The sequence below is a fragment of the Gopherus flavomarginatus genome, chromosome 6 (assembly GCF_025201925.1).
Source record: "Gopherus flavomarginatus isolate rGopFla2 chromosome 6, rGopFla2.mat.asm, whole genome shotgun sequence".
In the NCBI taxonomy this organism is placed as follows: domain Eukaryota; kingdom Metazoa; phylum Chordata; order Testudines; family Testudinidae; genus Gopherus; species Gopherus flavomarginatus.
The window spans coordinates 196,171-219,014 of record NC_066622.1 but is presented as its reverse complement, the minus strand read 5'-3'; the positions used below and the strand labels follow the sequence as shown (position 1 = coordinate 219,014).

General features: G+C 49.0%; 1 protein-coding gene across 13 annotated transcripts in view; it reads right to left on the bottom strand.

Moving 5' to 3' along the window:
• Positions 1-22,844, bottom strand: part of PLXNB1 (plexin B1) — a 244,001-nt gene that overhangs the window by 98,580 nt on the left and 122,577 nt on the right. For 12 of the 13 annotated variants that reach the window (XM_050959798.1, XM_050959796.1, XM_050959797.1 and 9 more), the window contains 2 exons: positions 17,507-17,689; positions 11,663-11,791 (listed from right to left, as the gene is read on the bottom strand). In XM_050959798.1, the coding sequence (XP_050815755.1) occupies positions 11,663-11,791; positions 17,507-17,689 (312 nt within the window). The remainder of the gene's footprint in view (positions 1-11,662; positions 11,792-17,506; positions 17,690-22,844) is intronic. The other variant, XM_050959802.1, reaches the window with a different exon arrangement.

Sequence of the window (22,844 nt, the reverse complement as noted above, 5' to 3'; positions counted from 1 at the left end):
AGAGCGCCGCCTGCCGGTCGGTGCCCAGCGCATACCCGCTGTCCGTTTGCGAAGACACCGACGGCTGCCTAGAAGGCCACGGCGGGGCCGACCCTGGCTGGTAAGGGTCTGCGCGGGTCGGCAGCGACGATTTTCTTGGTGCCGGGGATCGGTACCGGGAGTCATAGCGGTGCCGGGATCGGGACCGGGACTGGGTTCTGTCTCGGTGCCGGGATCTGGACCGGTACCGGCCGCCGCTTCAGTGCCGGGATCGGGACCGGGACCTGCCACCGACGCGGTGCCGGGAGGTCGACCGGGACCGGGACCTGCCACCAGCTCGGTGCCGGGAGGTCGACCGGTGCGGCGAGTGACGGCGGAACTGGCTCATGGAGTCACGGTGCCGGTATCGGCGGCTGGAGTCAGACCGCGACCATCTGGAGGTTGATCGGTGCCGCGAGTGCGACCGGTACCGCCGAGGGGAGCGGTGCCGGGACTGCGAGCGGCGATGGGATCTTGACCTGCCGTGACGTCGGGACCTGGACCGCGAGCGCGAGTCCCGAGACGATGCCGACATCATGGGCTTGCCTCTAGATGCGACCCGCACCGGAGGTACCGGGGGTGGCAGCTGAGTAGGCTCTGTCAAGGCAATAAGGTCCCGTGCCGAGGCGAAGGTCTCCGGCGTGGATGGGACCAATATCTCAACCCCAGATCTTATGGGGGAGCTTGGCGGTACCGGACTCGACGGACCCGCCGGGCCCGGAGTCGACGGTGCCGGCGGCGCCGCGGCCGATGTCGAGGCCGGGCGCTCCAGTCGGGTCTGCCTGGCTGGAGTAGCAGACGCTGACGGTCTTGGCTCTGCACCCGGTGCCGGAGAAGGTCGGTGCCGGGGAGCCTTCCCGGTGCCGGTGCGATCCGGTGCCGGCGCCGAGATCACGGCCTGCGAAGCCGCCGGGTCAAGTGCCGCCTCCATGAGGAGAGTCCGGAGTCTTTGGTCTCTCTCCTTTTTTGTCCTGGGCTTAAAAGCCTTGCAGATGCGGCACTTGTCCAATCTGTGCGATTCCCCCAGGCACTTCAGGCACGCGTCGTGGGGGTCACTGGTAGGCATAGGCTTCTTACAGGCCGCACACTGCTTAAAGCCCGGCGAACCAGGCATAAGCCCGGTGCCGGGTGCCGGGAAGGGCTACAGCCCCCGGCGAACAACTATTTACAACACTATTTACACTTAGTTACTTACTAACTATACTTAACGATCTAACTAACAACTATAACAATAACGAGAGATAACAAGGAGAGCTAGGGATGTGGAGGACAGCTATGCCGCGCTCCACAGTTCCAACGACCGACACGGCGGTAAGAAGGAACTGAGGAGCGGGTGGGCCGGCAGGGATATATATTGAGCGCCATGGCGGCGCCACTCCAGGGGGCGACCTGCCGGCCCACTGGAGTTGCTAGGGTAAAAAGTTTCCGACGAACGTGCACGCACGGCGCGCACACCTAACTGGAATGGATGTGAGCAATCACTCGAAGAAGAACTGGGGTTATGTCTTTACAAATTATGAATTCTGATTGATATTGTGAAGTTGTACTGTGAAAACCTGCTTTATCATGAATGCTTATATGTATGTCGATCCACCATAGCTGACAGGACCTGTAGCGGTTACACACCAGACAGATACTACAAAAGGTGCTTAGGCCCTAACCACCCTAGTGTGGTGAAAACACCTGGGAACACTGGATGAGCTGCATCCTTAGAAAACCAGTTTAGCTGACTCCTCGGGGGGAGGAGCAGTGGCAATTTACCAGGAGTAGAATAAAAAGACCAGGTGACCAGGAGAGGATTAAATAAAATAAATACACAAGAACAGGGGGAGTCAGATAAGAGGCAGCAGCTTGGGGCAAGAGAGAGCATGGTCATGGAAGCTGGATAAGGGGCTCTAACAGAGAGGTCATTCAGCATTTAGCAGCCTCATGAGACAGGGGGTCTTTGCCCCGTTTCCTGAGGCCAGATAACCACAAGAACTCTGGACAACCCAAGGGTTTCATACCCCAGCCAAAAGAATGCCCTGCAATGCTGAGGAAACTGAGGCAGGGACATGTGTTTAGTCTTTCATGTTTTATATGATCTGGATTCTCCTGTGCTTTACATGATTAAGTATAAAACAACATAAAGGCATTAAGACTATACAAAGTCCATGTGTGTTGTCTGCTTCAGAATTACTGCATGCCCCTGAGAATTAAACTGTACATCAGAAACTTCACTTCTTTGGGGCATAGTTTTGGGAGAGGGGGATGTTTACGTAACTGAGGTCAGTGCTGATCCTGGGTCCTAGGACAGGTGGGTTTGAAGCCCTGTGATGCACATTTATCCTGCAGGGTTTAATGCAAGCCAGATGGGCCAATTAACAAATTAGGTAGCTAATGAAGGAGGCTCAGCTGGGCAGCTGAAAGCAGAAGGGGCTGCTGGGATAAGGCAGACACTTCCAGGAGAAAGGGAGGAATGAGTGGAGACTGCAGCCTGCAGTCAATCCCTGGGAAGAGGGAGGAGGCTTTGGGAACTGGTAGGCCTAGGAAGAAAAGGGAAACCATTAGTAGGAAGCAACCCAGGGATAGAACAAGTGAGGCTAGAGAGAGAGGGCCCTGATTGCTGGGCTGAACCCAGAGAAGAGGGAGGGCCCAGGATCCCCTACCAGCCACCAAGACAGTGAGCGGGAAGACAGCCTCAGACCATCGAGGAGCTAACCCCGCCCAGAAGGGGAGAGCACAGATAGTGACATGGCTAGAAGGTCAAACCATGGAGATGATATTGCATTTCCTGAGGCTGCGAGAGAGGCTGCAAGCAGATAGCAGAGACGAAATGACAGTGTGCAAACTGCAGCTGGGGAATGGGGGTAGCATCGGCCTCAAGCTAATCCCCGGAGTACCAGGAGGAGGCACCAGCCCAGCAGCGAGTGATGCGCCCTGTGACATGCCCCATTTCCAAGACGTGGTAGCAGTCCGAGAGTCAGTGCCCGGGAAATGTGCCAAAGAAGCTAAAGGAGGAAGCAGTGCTGCAGCCTGCTGAGGTTTCAGAAGTATAACACATGCCAGGAGATCCAGAGCTCAGAAGCTTGGATTCTCCTCACAGCAGTCCTAGTGGATAGCCAGGAAGGAGTGCTTGCAAGGATCTGTGACAACTACAACTGCCTAAATGGCTACTAACTCCTACAAACATTCCTCTTTCTGTTTTAAAAAAAATTAGGGAATTCACTGATGGATGAAATCATTAATGCAGAGTTAAGGTTGCCTGGCGGTATCTCATGTCCTCAAGAATATCAAGTTCAGCAAAAGTTAAACCTTTGAAAAAGAGGAAAAATACACAGTTAAGGTACACGCTAACAAAACGTTAAATCTGCCCTCTTTGAGTAATGACCCAATACTTCTGCTTTTCCAGAAAGTGCATATCACTCAGGGAATTGGGCATGTGACAACTGTAGCAGAGTAATATGCCATCTCTTTTCTAAGGTAAAATTTGTTTTTAGGTGAGCTGTTCTGAACAGGAGCTACCTACACTATTCTACACTCAAGCACTGGGCAACCACAAACTGGTTAAATTTTACAATCCCTCACCCCCTTTTACACTCCCTTCATTCTTACTCATAGGATTCCACCTAACATTACACTTTCATTTACCTATCATTAAACACGCTGACTGGGTTTCATATCCCACCTCACTGCTGACAATCCCCATGGCATGCAGAGCCCTGTAACCACCTCCTGACACAACCTACACAACCTGGTGCTGAACTGATGCATTCCTTTGATCACATATGGTGGAGCAAAGACTTACATGTCCTCATATCACCATCATAGCTCTGTGATGCTCCTCAAAGAAATCTCCAGACCTCTTCAGATCAAAATCACATCTCTATCAAGCTCTCCAGCTAATGCCTCCACTATTCAGTATAGCTATTCTTAACACAGCAGAATGCAGTTAATTCTCTGGGGCTATTCCCAGCTCGGGGGGGAGGGGGCAGAGTTAAGGTTGTGTTGCTGTGTACTTTAACACTCAAGGAAGACAAGACCACTAAGGAGATGGTTCATCAATGGCTGTTAGTGAGGATGGGCAAGGATGCAAAACCATACTCGGAAGTCTCCCTAGCCTCTGTTTACCAGAAGCTGGGAATGGGTGACAGGGGATGGATCACTTGAAGGATCAGAGAATCACTTGAAGAGGAGACACTAAATGAATTTTTTGCATCAATCTTTACTGCAGATGACAAGAGGGAGATTTCCACATCTGAGCTATTCTGTTTAAGTGACAAATCTGAGGAACTTTCTCAGATTGAGGTGTCAATAGAAGAGGTTTTAAAACAAATTGATAAATTAAATAGCAATAGATCACCAGGACCAGAGGGCATTCACCCAAGTGTTCTGAAGGAATTCAGATGTGAAACCACAGAACTACTAAATGTGATATGTAACCTATCACTTAAATTAGCCTCTGTATCAGATGACGGGACGGTAGCTAATATAAAGCCAGTTTTTAAAAAAGGCTCCAGAGGCCCTCTTGGCAATTACAGGCCAGTAACCCTAACTTCAGTACCAGTGAAAGTGGTTGAAACTATAGTAAAGAACAGAATTATCAGACACACAAATGAACATGGAAAGTTGGAGAACCACCAACATGGCTTCTGTAAAGGGAAATCATCCTCACCAATCTATTAGAATTCTTTGAGGGGGGTCAACACATATTGGACGAGGGCGATCCAGTGAATATAATGTACTTGGACTTTCAGAAAGCCTTGTTCCTCACCAAAGGGTCTTAAGCAAAGTAATCAGTCATGGGCTAAGAGGGAAGTCCTCTAACAGATGAGTAACTGGTTGGAAGATAGGAAACAAAGGGTAGGAATCAATGGTCAGTTTTCACAGTGGAGAGAGGTACATAGTGGGTTTCCCCAAGGAGTCTCACTGGGACCAGTGCTGTTCAACATATTTATAAATTATCTGGAAAAGGGGTAAACTGTGAGATAGCAGTTTGCAGATGATACAAAATCACTTAAGATAGTTAAGTTCAAGGCAGACTGTGAAGAGTTACAGAGGATCTTACAAAACTGGGTGGGTGGGTAATAAAATGGCAAATGAAACTCAACATTGAGAAATGCAAAGTCATGTACACTAGAAAACATAATCCCAACTATACATACAAAATAATGGAGTCAAAATTAGCTGTTATCACTCAAGAAAGAGATCTTGGAGTTATAGTGGATAGTTTCTGAAAACACCTGTTCAATGTGCAGTAGTAAAAAAAAAAAAGCTAACAAAATGTTAGTAACCATTAGGAACGGGATAGATAAGACTAAGCTTGATAAGTTTATGAAGGGGATGGTATGATGGGATAGCCTAATTTTGGAAATTAATTTGGCAATTGATCTTTGATTATCAGCAGGTAAATATGCACAGTGGTCTGTGATGGGATGTTAGATGGGATGGGATCTGAGTTACTGCACAGAATTCTTTCCTGGGTGCTGGCTGGTGAGTCTTGCCCACATGCTCAGGGTTTAACTGATCGCCATATTTAGGGTTAGGAAGGAATTTTCCTCCAGGGCAGATTGGCAGAGGCTCTGGAGGTTTTTCACCTTCCTCTGCAGCACGGGGCACGGGTCACTTGCTGGAGGATCCTCTGCAGCTTGAGGTCTTCAAACCACAATTTGAGGACTTCAGTAACTCACACATAGGATAGGGGTTTGTTACAGGAGTGGATGGGTGAGATTCTGTGGCCTGCATTGTGCAGGAGGTCAGACTAGATGATCAGAATGATCCCTTCTGACCTTAAAGTCTATGACTCTATGAGATAAGAAGGCAGAAAAGATCATAATGCGACTTTATCTATTCATGGTACACCCTCACCCTGAATACTACATGGAGTTCTGGTCGCCACGTCTCAGTTTGGAAAAGTGATGACTGAGAAGGAATTTACAACCGTTACTAACCTTTCTATAACTGTTGTTCTTCGAGATGTGTTGCACATGTGCATTCCACGTTAGGTGTGTGCATGCCCTGCGCATAGTTGCCAGAAATTTTTCCCTCAGTGGTACACATCAGGTCAGCTCTAGTACCCTCTGGTGCCATGCACTCATGGAGCAGTATGAGGGGACTGGCCAACTCCACATCTTCTCAGTTCCTTCTTGCTAACTAACTTTGTTAGAGGGGTCGGACGGTGGGTCATGGAATGGACATGTGTAACACATCTCAAAGAACAATAGTTACAGAAAGGTTAATAACTATCTTTTCTTCGAGTGCTTGCATAGGTCCATTCCATGTTAGGTGACTCATAAGCAGTACCCTAGGTGGTGGGCTTGCAGTTCATGGACATGAAGACTGCAACATTGCCGTACCAAACCTGGCATCATCAATAGCTTGCTTGGTTGCGGCATAGTGGGAAGAAAAAGTATGCACCAATGACAGGGTCGCCACTCTGCAAATGATCTGAACTGGGATCTGAGCCAGAAATGCCACTAAGGAAGCTTGTGCTCTCATAGAATGGGCAGTCAGGATGGCAGGTGTTGAGATGCCCACCTGCTCACAGCATGTGTGAATGCAGGAAGTGACCCAGGATGAAATTCTCTAAGCCAAAATGGGTAGGCCTTTCATCCTATCTGCTATTGCCACAAAGAGCTGTGTTGATTTACAGAATCGCTTGGTCCTTTCTATATGGAAAGCTAGGCCATGCCTAACATCCAGCACATGCAGATGCTGCTCCTCCCTATTCTTGTGAGGTTTCGGGAAGAAAACTATCAGGAAAACCATCACTATGAAACTGTGAAACCACCTTCGGGAGAATGCAGATTGGGAGTGAAGTTGTACCTTTGTCCTGAAAGAACACCATGTACGGGGGTTCTGAAGTAAGGGCCCTAATCTCTGAGACCATTTTTGCTAAGGTAATTGTTACCAGAAAGGTGACCTTCCAGGAAACCTGCAATAGAAGGCGTGATGCCAGTAAGTCAAAGGGAGGACCTGGGAGTCTTGACAGGACCAGGTTTAAGTTCCACAGAGGAATGGGTTCCTGAATCTGCGGGTATAGCCTTTCTAAGCCCTTGAGGAAGTGAATGGACATTTTGTGTGAAAAAAAATGACCGACCCACCACCAGAGGGTGGAAAGCTGAGATGGCTGCTAGCTGTACTTTAATAGATGAAATAGCTAGGCCTTAGTGTTTCAGCTGAAGAAAATACTCCAGCAGAGTCTGGAGAGGTGACCTAATGGTCAAGAGGCCTCGACTGGATGACCAAATGGAGAAACGCTTCCACTTGGTGAGGTAACATGGCAAATTTGCTCCGAATAGGTGTTTAAGCATGGAACTTCCACGTGGTCAAGTGGAGGGTGTTGAGATTCGGTTTGAGCATTCAGCCGTGATCTTGCGAGATCAGGTCCAGGAGGGGAGGGAGTAGCATTGGGGTCGATACAGACAAGTCCAATAACATATCAAAGCAGTGCAGGCGTGGCCAGCCTGGACCTATAAGAATAACCCTTTCCTTGTCCTGGTTGACCTTCAGTTAGACTTTGTGCACGAGAGAAATGGGAGGAAAGGCATAGAAGAGGTGCTTTGCCCAAGGGAGTAGGAAGGCATCGAGTGAGCCTGGTCTGTAGCCACACAGAGGGCAAAACTGTTGACATTTCCTGTTCTGCCTGGTCGCAAACAGGTCTATCAGGGTATTCCTTCACCACTGAAAATGATCCTTGCTATGTCAGGGCAAAGAAACCACTCTTGGGGAAAGAAGAAAGACCTGCTGAGCTGAACTGCCAGTTCGTTCTGGACTCCTGGAAGGTGAGAAGCTTCAAGGTTGAATGAGTGCTTCACGCAGAACTCTCACAAGTGAATGGCCTCTTTACAGAGAGGGGAAGAGCGGGCCCCTCCCTGCCTGCTGATGTAAAACATGGTGGCTATGTTGTCTGTAGGGACTCGTATAAGCTTGCTTGCAATGTAGGGTAAAAACACCTAGCATGCTAGGTGGACCACTCTGAGCTCTCTGACATTTATATGTAAGAAGAGCTCTTCCTGGGGCCACAGACTTGGTGCCCTGAGGAGCCCCAGGTGAGCCCCCAACTCAGCTTGGATGCATCTGAGACTATGAATATTGAGGGCTGGGGTCTGATGAAGGGAATGCCCAAGCCTACTGACCGGCAGTCCCTCCACCAGTCAAGGGGGTCAGGAACTGTGAGCACCAAGTCCAAATGATGATGTGCACACAGCCATGTGACTCAACAGCCTGAGGCAGAAATTGGCTATTGTGACTGGGTGGACTTTGACCTGAGATATCAGTGACACCACTGACTGGAAGCGGGCTTCTGGGAGAAAGGCCCTGGCTTAGGTAGAATTGAGCACCACTATAATAAACTCTATTCTCTGTACCAGGAGGAGTGTTGACTTCTGCTCGTTTACCAGCAGGACCGGTGCTCAAAAGGTTACTTGGACAAGGTAGATTCTAGCTTTCACCAGGGTCTCGGACCTTGATCAGCCAGTCATCATGGTATGGATATACTTGCATCCCTTGCCTTAACAGAAAGGCTGGCACTACTGCCATGCATTTCAGGGGTTCCTGAGAGGTAAAACAGAAGGATGGTAAACTGTTTGTGGGTCTGGTTCATGATGAACCTGAGCAACCTTCTGTGGCCTTGGAAAATGGAAATGTGGAAACAGGCAACTTGCAAATTGAGGGCAGCATACCAGTCCCCTGGATCCAGATAGGGAATGATGGAGGCCAAAGAGACCATGCAGAACGTCAGCTTTTTGAGATAACTGCTGAGGCAAAGCAAGTCTAGATTGAGTCAGAATCCCCCTTTGGAATTAGGAACAGCAAGAATAAAATCCTTTTCCTCTCAGATTCTGAGGTACCTCCTCCATGGCTCCTACCCAGAGGAGGTCTTGCATCTCCTGGGATAAAAGTTGCCTGTGAGAAGGGTCCCTGAAGAGGGACAGAGATTGGAGGAAATAAACTGAAGCATATAACCTTCCTCCACCATACTCAGCACCCAACAGTCTGTGGTGATAAGGGACCATGCCAAGCTGAGGTGGGAGAGATGGTCCAAAAACAACAGGGGAACAGGATCCGGTATAGGAACTGGTATAATGCCTTCAGGCACCTCATCAAATGTTCTGTTTGGAGCCTCCTGAATATCTGGGAGGGCCAGGTAGCGAGACTGAAGTGGACGGGGCATTTGTCTGAGCCTATAACCTCTGCTTCACTTATTGAACAGGTCCTGATAGGACAGTGGAGGTGAAAAGCGGACCAGTTGTTGGGTTCTGAAGTGCTTCCTTGGAGGTGCCGGGGCATAGAGACCCAGGGACTTGAGGTTGGCTCTGGAGTCCATCAGGCTTTGGAGCCTTGTGTCCGTGTTCTCCGAGGAGAGTGAAGCTCCCTTGAATGGAAGGTCCTGAAGAGACTGTTGAACCTTAAACTCTGATATGGAGTCCCAGACGTTGAAATTGTATCTTCCTAGCAATACCTGCTAGTTGGAGATGTAGAGCTGTAAACCACCAGTAGAATAAACCTTTCAACCAAAAAGGTCCAGCTTTTTTTATTCTTTTGCCGTGGGGGTGGCCCCTTGCAGCCCCTGCCTGTCTCTTTCATTGACCTTCAAGACCAGAAAGGACCTGGGAGATGGGTGGGAGTATAAGTACTTGTAGCCTTGGTGGGAACAAAGTACTTCTTCTCTGCTCTCTTTGAACTGGGGGCCAGTGAGGACAGTGTGTGCCAGAGGGTTTTGACTGGCCCCATGATAACCTCATTGAGAGGTTGAACCACCTTCAACAGGGCCACCACAACCAAGATGTCGAACAGGCTGCATGAGGACTCTATAACTACCTCCACTTCCAGTCCTAAGTTCAAGGCCACTCTCTTCAATAGCTCCTTCTTGAAGTTTTCCTGGGGCCTCAAACACTGACATCAAACATCCTTAACACTGCCTTGTCTGGGGAGGAGGCCTACACTGGCAGGTGGCTCTCCTCTCCTTCTTCACTGACAAGGACCTGCTGCTCCAGGGCCTGAGGACTGGTACTGAAGTCTGGGTCAGACGTTGCATGGTGTGACTGAGGAGTCCGCCTCTCCAACACCATCAAGCAGGAACAGCTTGAACGAGGGCCAGGCATCGGGGGGAAAACCCCATGGGTTTCAAAAAAGCCACTGCATTTGCATGACCAATACCCACTGCACCAGGCACTTGGAGGAAGCCCCGCACCGGATCCACTGCCATGTAGGGCTGACTGGTGGGGCACTGGTAACGGCACTGCTGAAAGCACCAGCAAGTCCCTGGCCGCAATGAACGCATCTGACCATCCCGCAGGCATCATGATGCTCCCCAGGTGCCAATGGCTGATCTGGCACTGGATTCAACACAGCCTGCGAACAGGGTGGACTTGACGGTGCAACCAGCAGAGCAGGGGCAGGGGAATGGCCAGACACAGACAGCACTCCACTGCGCTCCTTGTGCTTGTTTTTTCTTAGATCTACGGAATGCCCCCTCTCAGACCGCTGCTTCTTATACTTCTTTCTCGGCAACAGTGTGGTCCCAAGAGTCCTGTGCAGCAGGACGAGCACTCCTTACTGATGTTGAGGTACCTGGCACCAAGTCCAACCAACTTGGCTCCAAAGTTGGTCTGAGTTCCCTTCCAACAGGAGAGACTTTAACCTGGCTTTCCAATCCTTCTTCGTAACCCAGCTTCAACTGGCAGCAGTTCTGACTGCGATCTCATACATGAATCTCAACCAAGCACTTTAGACAGCTCGAGTGCAGGTTGCTCAAAGGCATGGGCTTGCCACAGGAGGCACAGGGTTTGAAGCCCGGAGACTGGGGCATGTCCAGCTACGAGAGCGCCGGAAACTCTACTAATAGTTCCCAGAATCCAACTAAGTCCTACCTGAGAAACAACTGGTTGAGAAAGAAAGAAATGGGATAGAGAAACAGACAGAACCACTGAGAATTACCTGCTGAAGCAAGAGGAACAGTTCCAGCAATCATCAGCGGTGGTAAGAAGGAACTGAGAGGGTGTGGGGTCAGCCAGTCCCCTTATACTGTGCCATGAGTGCGTGGCTCCAGAGGGTGCTAGAGCTGACCTGACCCGTACCACAGACGGAAAATTTCCTGGCAATTGTGAGCAGAAGAGAGGTCTATAAAATCATGACTAGTGCGGAGAAATTGAATAAGGAAGTGTTATTTACCTCCTAGGGGAAGCTAGGTCACCAGCTGTTGAGGGCTCTTCCTCTCCCTGGAGAGAGGAATAAGGATTGAAAGACACTGTAGGTAGATGTGCTGCACAGGGATTGCAACGATGGCGTGGTGGTGGTTACATAAATAAAAACCTCACAGAAGTGTTCAGAATTAAGAGGCATCCAAGACCCTAGGCCTTTTTCTCCACATTGCTAACATACCTGTTACTATCTAACTGTTGGTCTCTGTAGCATAACAACTCCCTTTTCCACTCATCCATCATTGCTGACATAACTACATGACTGGTGCACAAGGATGCCCAAGGGCTGAGACACCAATCCCTGGGATGGCAGGATTCCCATCATATTTCACAGCCATGGCATGAGGCCAGGCCCCTGTGGCCACAGCTTGAGGCTGACTACAGACACCACTTTCCCTCAGGAAGTACTGTGGGCCCCAAATGCTTTCATTCCTTTGCAGTAGGGGTTTCATTGCTCTCACCATTGACTGGGTCATGACGTACAGGTGCTGCTGCGACTGGTCAAAGAGCAGGTCTCCACTCACCATGCTGTTCAAGTGGATGACTAGAGAAGCATATGTATTAGCATCTCCCATTGCTCCTAAGTACACCTGTAAGAGACAGAATCGTAGTCGGCAGGCAGGCAAAATGAAGGTGGAAGTGGGTGGTCAGAAGGTTTGCGAGCAGCTGCTGTTTGTCTTATCTCCTTGTTACATCTTGTCATAAACTAGACTGTAATTACTCTAGAGAAGAGATGGTCTCTTTACTGAGTATCTGTACAGTGCCCAAAACAATGGGCTCTGACAGCCTGATTGGTGGACCTTTGTGCTACAGAAATGTAAATGTATAACAATAATGGGGAAAGGAAATATACAAATGGATGAGCAGGTAGGTATGTGGGCAGGCGAAGGGGAAAGTGAGCTTTTGCAAACAGGTTTGAGGGCTGACGGGCAGACATTTGAACAGGCAGAGAGGAGTGCAAAAATGAGTGGATGAGTCAATAAGTGAACATGTAGTCTGGTGGACAGGAGAAAAGTGAATGAATGAAATTAGCAGGGCAATAATTGCCACCTCCTGGACATAGCTATTGACTGATGTATTGCTTAAACCACAAGATTTTTCACGATAGTTTGTGTGTTCACAGGGTGTAGGATGCCCCATCCTGGCTAGACCAGTCCCATGAAAACCCTGAGATTATAGCTGAGGTGGTCAGTCATGGGTATCTGGGAACCATAAACTTGCTGTGGAAGGAACTAGTTATCAAGCCACTGAGTGACCATCAGGAGAGAACATGCTGTAATCATATCCATCACTGCTACCTATTGGGAACACTAAGGTCTGGAGTCGGGGGGTTGGTGGTGAGAGTTTCGGATCTTGGTCCTTGTGGCACTAGGAAGGAGGAGACAAGGCAGGGAAATGTTGGAGAAAATAGATGGAGGATATAGTGAGGAAAAGATCTCCCCCGTTAGCTGAGGCTATTTTTCCATCATATGTCACACAAGTTTGCATTCAGGGGGTGCAGTTGGACCTACGCTGCTTTGGAGTTACCATATAACAGCAGTTGTGATAATTACTCTTCTTTGCTATGTGGGAAGAGGTGAAAGTGGGCCGGTATGCTGTACCAGTAAGAGGTGGCTGCTGGTACGGGCTTGTACATAGGTGATGTTAAAGTGCTGCCACACGTGGCAGCGCTTTAACATCGCTGCCCCTTTTGCTCCCCCCCAGGGGCCGCTGGGGGAGGGGAGCAGGGCAAAAGGGGCAGCTGCCCTAGGTCCTAGAGATTTTAAAAGGCCTGGGGCTCCTGGCTGTCGCTTCCACTACTGTGGCAGCAGCTGGAGACCTGGGCCCTTTAAATCGCCACTGGAGCCCCTGCCGGCACGGGCCGGGCAGCGCTGAAGGGCTGGCTGGGAGAGGCTGAGGCCCCGCCCCTTGCAGGAGCTCTGAGCTGGGCTCCCGTGCCAGTAAGACTTTTAAGTTACTTTCATCCATGTACATGGGGCTATGAGGTTGGGACTCTCTCTTTTAGCTATGAAACTCTATGCCTTGACAGTAGACACTGCAACATGCTTTACCTGGAGGTATATCTTAAATCAATCCAGAAACTGAAAAGTGTGGAAACTGTGATAACCTAATTGGTACGTGGTGTGCCTCTTGCTAGCAGCATATGGAGCATTTGTTCTAGGGCCTGTACTGGCTGCCTATAGGTTTCCAGGGGAAATTTATAGAAGCTAAGTTTGGTCTATAGAGACCTAAATGTCTTAAATTATATTATATTGAGGAAGGATGACCATGTGGTTAAGGTTCTGGACTGGAACTCAGGGCACCTGGGTTCTGTTCAAAGTTCTGTCACAGGCTCTGTGTGACCTCAGGCAAATCACTCTGTGTCTCAGCTCTCCATATGTAATGGGGAATATTCTTTATTTCAGGGGATTTGTGAGGAACAATTCGTGTTTCGGAGGCTCTAACGACATGGTCAGAAGGACTATATAAGCACCCAGACAGAGACATACTGCTGTAACTGTGGCCAGTAAACACCCCTGAATGGTTGTCCTGTTGGTATAAGAGAGAGGGAACTGCCAGCAGGCTGTTCTCCATGAGGGGCCTCCATTTGGAATTTATTCTCATGGCTGATCTCAGATTGCACTAACCTGTCAGCAACCAAGGCCTCATCTATGTATTCAAGGACAGTTGTGATACAAGACACAAAAGGGATGAAAGATGGCTGAGTAGTTAGTATGCTAGCCTGGAACTTAGGAGACCCAGAGTCAATTCCCTGCTTTTGCACAAACTCCTATATGACTGTGTGTAAGTCACTTGGGCCCAGATTCCCAAAGGTATTCAGGCTCTTTCCATTGTTAGGAAGTGGGTCATTTGTGGGTCTTGGCCTTAGTCACTCCATGTCTCAGCTTCCCAACTGTAATATGGGATAATATAGCGCAAGTCACTATCTCACTGGAGTATTGCGAGGATAAACACGTTCAAGATCTCAGGTGCTCAGATACTATGGTAATGGGTGCCATATACCTAAGAAAGATCACTGGCATTTGCAGATGGGTTGGGGTGGTTGGTTATTTTGTGGTTTGGGGAAAATGAAGGGTTTTTTTTTTTTTTTGAAAGAGTAATTATTTTTAGATTCAGGCCCAGGATAGAGGGCTTTTTCTTTGTGTTACAAATTTATGTATTTATATGGCAGACTCAAACACTCAGTGGCAGTCATAGAGATGGACACTCAAAAAAGAGGTTTAAAGCAAGAGTAGAGTACAGCTCTTAAAAGCATTGCAGAGTAGCACCAGTACTGGCTCAGAGAAGATTATAACCAAAAACGTGTTCTGTATAAGCAGTTCTGTTTATTCTTAGGGATCCATGTCAGTCATGGAGGTCAAGGAAGTTACGTATTCCGTGACATTCCATAACCTCCAGGCTTTCTGCAGTGGTCAGTGTGGCTAACCCTGGGGTCGCCCAAGCAGCTGGCCACAGGGCCAGCTGCTCAGGCAGCCCTGGGGACAGCCACACTGGGCACTGCTGGAGTGGCTCTGTGGCCAGCTGCACCGGCTGCTGCTCAGGCAGCCCCGGGCAGCAGCTGCTTCAGATGGCTCCAAGGACTGCCTGAGTAGCGGCCCCAGGAGTGGCTAGAGCAGCCACTGCTCAGCGGCCCCTCGCAGCTGGTGCCACTAGCCCCAGGGCCCCCATCTTCGAGAGTATCAGAGGGGTAGCCATGTTAGTCTGGATCTGTAAAAGCAGCAAAGAATCCTGCGGCATGCATCTGACGAAGTGAGTATTCACCCACGAAAGCTCATGCTACAAAACATCTTCGAGAGGTGCCCCCCACGGCCTCCGTCCCCTTGAGCAGCAGCCCCCCAGCTAAGATTTAGTCAAGAGTATTTATAGTACAAGTCACAAACAGGTCACAGGCCATGAATTGTTGTTTATTGCCTCTGACCTGTCCATGACTTCTACTAAAAATACCCAGGACTAAATTGCAGCCTTACTTATTCTTAATTGAGAGCATGCTGAGTTTGAGCACAAGCCATCAGATGGCGCTGCTATCCAGCAGAGACTTACTTCTCTGGAATGTAAAAGCAGCAAAGAATCCTGTGGCACCTTATAGACTAACAGACGTTTTGGAGCATGAGCTTTCGTGGGTGAATACCCACTTCCTCAGATGCATGTAATGGAAATATCCAGGGGCAGGTATATATATGTGTGCTAGCAAGCAAGCTAGAGATAACGAGGTCAGTTCAATCAGACAGAAGTTGTTTCAGCCCTTAGTAGTAATAGATTGTGGCATGTAAGTGACAAACATCACAGGGAGGCAGGACAATTCAGTGTCTTCTTGTAGGTTTGTCGCGATAATTGATCTGAGTGACTAAACAACTCTTCTTTGGGAATTATGATCCTCTGCAATCTTTCCCAAGCTCCAGTGAAGTAGATCAGCATTATTGTCCCCAATTTGCAGAGAAGGAAATTGAGGAACAGAGACGTGACATGTCACCTATGGAGTCAGTGGAAAATTTGGGAACCAAAGCCAGATCCCAACTCCGAGATGTGTACCACAAGCACATCCTTCCTCCCAGAGATAAAGAAACAATAGGCACACAATAGGACAGTGTTCCAGTCCTGCCAGAGTGCTCTGGAATACCATTCCAGCACTCTTTTGGGGAATGGAAACAGTTTTCTGCTACTTCTGCTAATTCTAACCACTTTTGAGCCTCTGTGCAGGGGCTGAATGGGGCCCCAATTGCAGTGCTGGTGGAGGGCTCCAGTCCTGGGCCAGGGGGTTCCCTCCCCTCCCTGGATGCAAAGAGTCCTCCAAGCCAGCAGGTGCTGGGCCCCGGTAGGGGGCACTCAGAGGTGGGTCAGCACAGAGGGAGCCTGGGATGCTGTAGCTGTGTAGTAGTAGGATTTTATGTTTGTATAATTTAGAATGAAGGATAAAGAATAATAATGTAGCATGCATTAAATGTATTGATGTATGATTGGACCATATCCTACCAGCCACCCTTTCTGAAAGCAGAAAAGAATGGCCTAGTGTGCCATAGGTAAAGATGCATCAGCCAGAATCTTGTGTCTGAAGCTGATTTCAAGCCAGTGACAGACCTTTAGGGTCACCATTTTGTTGTAGGTTTAGCATTCTGAAATAAGTAAAAGAATGCAATGATTGTTTTCTCCTGCACTGCAATGTAATGTTCCTGTTCAAATGCTTTGTGTAAATCAATCTGGTTTTGTGTGTGAATGAGGAACGTTGTGTTAGAAGATAAGTGTGAAGGCCATCACTGGACCAGATGTTCTAGGGAGGAATCAGGGACGGATGTAAAGGCGCCAGGAGGTTGCAACATGCCCCATTGAGATGTCAGAGGAGAGCAGATTGAGAACTCTAAAAGATGAGACAGGCACTTATCAATGGGGACAAGATAGCTGTGATCAAAACCAGCACGGGGTAACTCCCTGAGAGACTGATGAAAGAACAAAATAAAGGATGAGAAGAACAATTTAAGAAAACAAGCACTCGTCCATTAAACAGCAATTGATTACAGCATGACGGTGCAAAGCTCACTGATCCCAATGAAGGAAGAGCACTATATAAACAAGGTGCTTTGCCATGAAACTTTGGGTTCATCCTGCCACGACTTCCCCAGAGCATCGTGTCGCAACTGACAGAACCCGGCTCCTCTCTACCCGTGATCAACCTAGCTGGACACTAGGTTGATCTGGACTCTGTATTGGTAACTATAACATCAACTGGAGGGACGTGTGTGCATGTGTGTGATTGAATGCATATGCTAATTGTTGTATCTCCAATAAGCGCAGCGTATTGCCTTTTCCCCTGGAAAAGATCCTATGTGCTTCTTATAAGCATAACAGCCGGACCAGGTAAGTGAGCTTAGGGGCCAGATCCATGAGGAGCCCAGGGTGGAACTGGAGTTGGGCGATGTTGGGAGCTAGGTAGAAAAGCCATCCAGACAGCAGAGACTCCAGCTAGGCAAACATAGGGAGAAGGCAGGGGTCGGATGGGCTATGCAGGGAGTCACCCACTGCTCCTCTGGGCCTCCTCCAGCTACCCCTATCAACCTCCCACCTCCTCCCAACTACCTCTAGCTCCCTCTGCTCCTGTGCACCCTCCTAGGACATTGCACTGCCTCCTTCTGCCCCAATATGTACCTAAGCTCCACCCCCATTCAAGTGAGCTTCCACCACCTCTGGGGTTCTGACACTTCTGTTTTTAAGACTCCGGCACACAATAGGAGCACCTCAGTTGTCACCACTCCACGCCTGACCCTCACCAGTAATGCCTTTTCTTCGTGCTGCCTGTCCAAGCCAACTCCTACCTTGTGCAGTTGGCCTCTGCTGTCCCCCAGAAAAGCAATGGTGTGGCCATCTTCCACATTCACGGCCACAGCAGTCAGATGGGCTTCCGGCTTCTCCAGGATGGGGGCTGTTTCAAGAGGCACCCGACTGGCCATAGGACTGGGAGTGTGATCCGAGCCACAGGGGTACGCGTCCAAAGTGTCCTTTGTGGGGAAGGAAAGAAGAAAGGAGAGACCATTCCATAAAGGAAACCAGGATCTTTAACATCTATTACTCCTTTACCCTCCCTATCCCCTTCCACCCAGGCATCTCAGTGTGCATCCCAAATATAAATTAATTGAGCCTTAAATCCCCTTGGAGGCAGATCAGTATTATCCTCACTTTACAAAGGCAGGTGAGGCACAGAGGTTAAGGGATAAACCCAAGACCTGACTGTCAATCAGTGACAGTTTGAGGTCAAGTGCAGATATCACTCCCCCTCAACAGATACTGGATCACCCCAAGCACTTTATTCCTTTGCAGAAGAATCTAGGTCTCCTAGTACTCAGACCTGTGGCTTAGGTAAATACTTGAGACACAGACCTAGGTGCTTGAAATTCAGCAGAGAGAAGTTTTTACTGAGACAATTCTGAAACACCACCCCAGTGTGCTGTGCTATCATCTTTCAGGTGAGTTTAGATTAAACTGATTTTCTTAAAGACTTTTTTCATATATACTTCCCCTCTTGGAATCATTGCAAGGCAGAGTGAAGACTGTCTGAATGCCCTAATTGTACATTACTTTTTAAGTCTACACTATGGGGACTATACTGGCAAAACTATGGCACTGTAGCTATATTGGCATAATGCAGACTACACTGACGGAAGGGACTTTTCCATTGGTGTAGGAACTCCACCTCCCCAAGTGATGGTAGCTAGGGTATGTCTACACTACGGGATTATTCTGATTTTACAGAAACCGTTTTATTTAAAACAGATTGTATAAAGTCGAGTGCACGCGGCCACACTAAGCACATTAATTCGGCAGTGTGCGTCCATGTACCGAGGCTAGTGTCGATTTCTGGAGCGTTGCACTGTGGGTAGCTATCCCATAGTTCCCGCAGTCTCCTCCGTCCATTGGAATTCTGGGTTGAGATCTCAGTGCCTGATAGGGCAAAAAATATTGTCGCAGGTAGTTCTGGGTATAGCCTCACCCCTCCCTCCATGCAAGTAGCAGACAACTGTTTTGAGCCTTTTTTCCTGAGTGAACTGTGCAGACGCTATAGCACGGCAAGCATGAAGTCTGCTCAGCTCAAGACAGCAGTCATGGACGTTGTCAACACCTTGCGCATTCTCGTGCAGTCTATGCTGAACCAGGACTTGCAAAACCAGGCGAGGAGAAGGTGGCTACGGCAGCGCGGCGACGAGAGTGATGAGGACAGAATTCTCTCAAAATGCGGGCCCCTGCGCTTTGGAGATCATGCTGGTAATGGGGCAGGTTCTAGCCATGGAACGCCGATTTTGGGCCCAGAAAACAAGCACAGATTGGTGGGACCGCATAGTTTTGCGGGTGTGGGATGATTCGCAGTGGCTGTGAAACTTTCGTATGCGTACGGCCACTTTCATGGAACTTTGTGACTTGCTTTCCCCTGCCCTGAAACGCCAAAATACCAAGATGAGAGCAGCCCTCACAGTTGAGAAGTGGCTATAGCCCTCTGGAAGCTTGCAATGCCAGACAGCTACCGGTCAGTCAGGAATCAATTTGGAGTGGGCAAATCTACTGTGGGGGCTGCTGTGATGCAAGTAGCCACAGCAATCATTAAGCTGCTGCTACGAAAGGTAGTGACTCTGGAAAATGTGCAGGTCATAGCGGATGGCTTTGCTGCAATGGGATTCCCTAACTGTGGGGGGGCGATAGATGGAACCCATATCCCTATCTTGGCACCGGAGCAGCAGGGCACCCAGTACATAAACCACAAAGGATACTTTTCCATGGTGCTGCAAGCATTGGTGGATCACAAGGGACATTTCACCAACATCCAAGTGAGATGGCCAGGAAGGGTTCATGACGCTCACATCTTCAGGAACATTACTCTGTTTAAACGGCTGCAGCAAGGGAATTACTTCCCAGACCACAAAACAGTTGGGGATGTTGAAATGCCTGTAGTTATCCTGGGGGACCCAGCCTACCCCTTGATGCCATGGCTCATGAAGCCATACACAGGCAGCCTGGACAGTAGTCAGGAGTTGTTCAACTACAGGCTGAGCAAGTGCAGAATGGTGATAGAATGTGCATTTGGCCATTTAAAGGTGTGCTGGCGCACATTGCTGACTCGCTCAGGCCTCAGCCAAACCAATGTCCCCTTTATTATTGCTACATGCTGTGTGCTCCACAATCTCTGTGAGAGTAAGGGGGAGACCTTTATGGCGGGGTGGGAGGCTGAGGCAAATCAACCGGCCGCTGATTACGCGCAGCCAGATACCAGGGCGATTAGAAGAGCACACCAGGAAGTGGTGTGCATCAGAGAAGCTTTGAAAACCAGTTTCATCACGGGCCAGGGTACGGTGTGACTATTGTGTTTGTTTCTCCTTGATGAGCCCCCCACCCCTTGATTGACTCATTCCCTGCAAGCCACCCACCCTCCCCCTTTGTTTACCACTTACTTCCTAAGGAAATAAAGTCATTCTCGTTTAAAAATCATGTATTCTTTATTAATTAATTATAAAAAGAGGGAGAGAACTGACAAGGTAGCCCAGGTGGGGTATAGAAGGAGGACAGGAGGGAAGGAAAAGGCCACTAAAAAAATTTCAAAATAATGACAGCCTTTTGGTCGGGCTGTCCACTGGGGTGGAATGAGCGAGTGCACGGAGCCTCCCCCCACGCGTGCTTAGTCATCTGGTGGATGAGGAGGCTAAGGAACATGGTGATGGGGGAGGGTGGTTATACAGGGGCTGCAGCCGCACTCTGTGATCCTGCTGTTGTTCCTGAAGCTCCACCAGACTCCGGAGCACGTCAGTTTGATCACACGGTAGCCCCAGAGTTGCTCTCCGACACCTCAGATCTTCCTGCCACCACCTCTCATCTTGAGCGTCTCTCCTCTCCTCATGTTCATCCCTCCTGTCCTCACGGTCACTGGCATCTTTCCTGTACTTTGATACCATGTCCTTCCACTCATTCAGATGAGCTCTTTCATTGCGGGTCACTTCCATGATTTCCGAGAACATTTAGTCTCGCATCTTTTTTTTCCGCCACCTTATCTGAGATAGCCTTCGGGACAGAGGAGGGAGACTTGAAAAAATTGCAGATGCAGGAGGGAGGGAAAAAAGGGAGATAAGTATTTAAAAAGATACATTTTACAGAACAATGGTTATACTCTTTCATGGCGAACAACACTATTCACCTTACATAGCACATGTGATCTCACTACAAGGTCACATTTTGCATCTTAATATTGAGTGCCTGTGGCTTTGGTGTTAGAGATCACAGACGCAGGTCTGGGCAGCAGAATTCGGCTTGCATGCGGCCATGTTAAAACAAACATGGTCTTCTGGCTTCTGCAGCCTTCATATACCCAGCGCCTTCCTTTCTCAAATAGCAAGCAAAGCCTGTTGAGTGCTGCTTCTTTCCTGTTAACGTGCAGCACCAGAACCGCCCCCATCCAATTCTCTGGGATGATCGCTTTACCCCTCCCCCCACCGCATGGCTGGTATCATGGAAGATCGCTGCTAGCCACCCTCCCACCCACCACGTGGCTGGTAGCAGGGAAGATCCCAGCTAGCCAAACACGAAACAGCTCAGCGCCAATCACACACCCCTCCTCCCCCTGCTTGGCTAAATGCAGGGAAGGATTTCTTTTAAGCCACAGGCAAAGAGCCCAACCATCTCTGTCCCTTTAATTAAATTCCTGTATTTCAACCAGGTTACCATGAACAATATCACTGTCCTGAGGATAACACAGAGAGATAAAGAACGGATGTTGCTTGAATGCCGGCAAACACCAGGACCATACGCAGCTAGGCTTTGTCATGCAATGATACCAGATTGCTTGCTACATGCATGGCGTAGTCAAGTGTCCTACCATGGAGGACGGAATAAGGCTGCCCTGCCCAGAAACCTTCTGCAAAGGCTTCTGGAGTACCTCCAGGAGAGTTTCATGGAGATGTCCCTGGAGGATTTCCGCTCCATCCCCAGACATATTAACAAACTTTTCCGGTAACTGTACTGGCCGCGAATGCATCCCCAAGACCTCAGGGCTAATTAATCATTAAAAAACGCTTGCTTTTAAACCATGTTTTATATTTACAAAAGGTACACTCACCAGAGGTCCCTTCCATGGCTTCATTGTCTGGGATAGTGGCTTGGGAGGGTACTTCTGTCAGGCTGAGAAAAAGCTCCTGGCTGTTGGGGAGAACAGAGAGTGCTGTGTGTTCTCTGCAAGCTCGTCCTCCTCTTCCTCCTCCTCCTCTTCCCGGTCTGCAGAATCCTCAGGCACGGTTAAGATTACCCCCACCTCAGAATCCACGGACAGGGGTGGGGTACTGGTGGTGGACCCCCCTAGAATTGCACGCAGCTCAGCGTAGAAGCGGCATGTTTGTGGCCCTGCCCTGGACCTTCTGTTTGCTTCTTTGGTTTTCTGGTAGGCTTGTCTGAGCTCCTTAACTTTCACACGGCACTGTACTGAGTCCCTGCTGTGGCCTCTCTCCATCATGGCCTTGGAAATTTTTTGAAATGTTTTTTCATTTTGTCTTTTGGAACGGAGTTCTGTTAGCACAGAATCCTCTCCCCATATAGCGATCAGATCCAGTACTTCCCGTGCGGTCCATGTTGGAGCTCTTTTTCAATTCTCAGACTGCATAGTTACCTGTGCTGATGAGCTCTGCGTGGTCACCTGTGCTGATCAGCTCCCCACGCTGGGCAAACAGGAAATGAAACTCAAAAGTTCGCGGGGCTTTTCCTGTCTACTTGGCCAGTGCATCTGACTCCAGATTGCTGTCCAGAGTGGTCACAATGGTGCACTGTGGGATAGCTCCCGGAGGCCAATACCATCGAATTGCGGCCTCACTAACCCTATTCCGAAATGGCATTACCGATTTGAGCGCTACTTCCCTCACTGGGGAGGAGTACAGATATTGCTATTAAGAGCCCTTTATATTGAAATAAAGGGCTTCGTTGTGTGGACGGGTGCAGGGTTAATTCGGTTTAACACTGCTAAATTCTGTGTAATCATGTAGTGTAGACCAGGCCTAGGTCAATGAAAGCATTCTTTCATTTACCTAGTGGAATCTATATTGGGGGCTAGGTCAGCATAGCTACTTCACTCAGGGGTGTGGATTGTTCACACCCTCAGCGATGCAGCTACATTGATCTAAATTTTAAGTA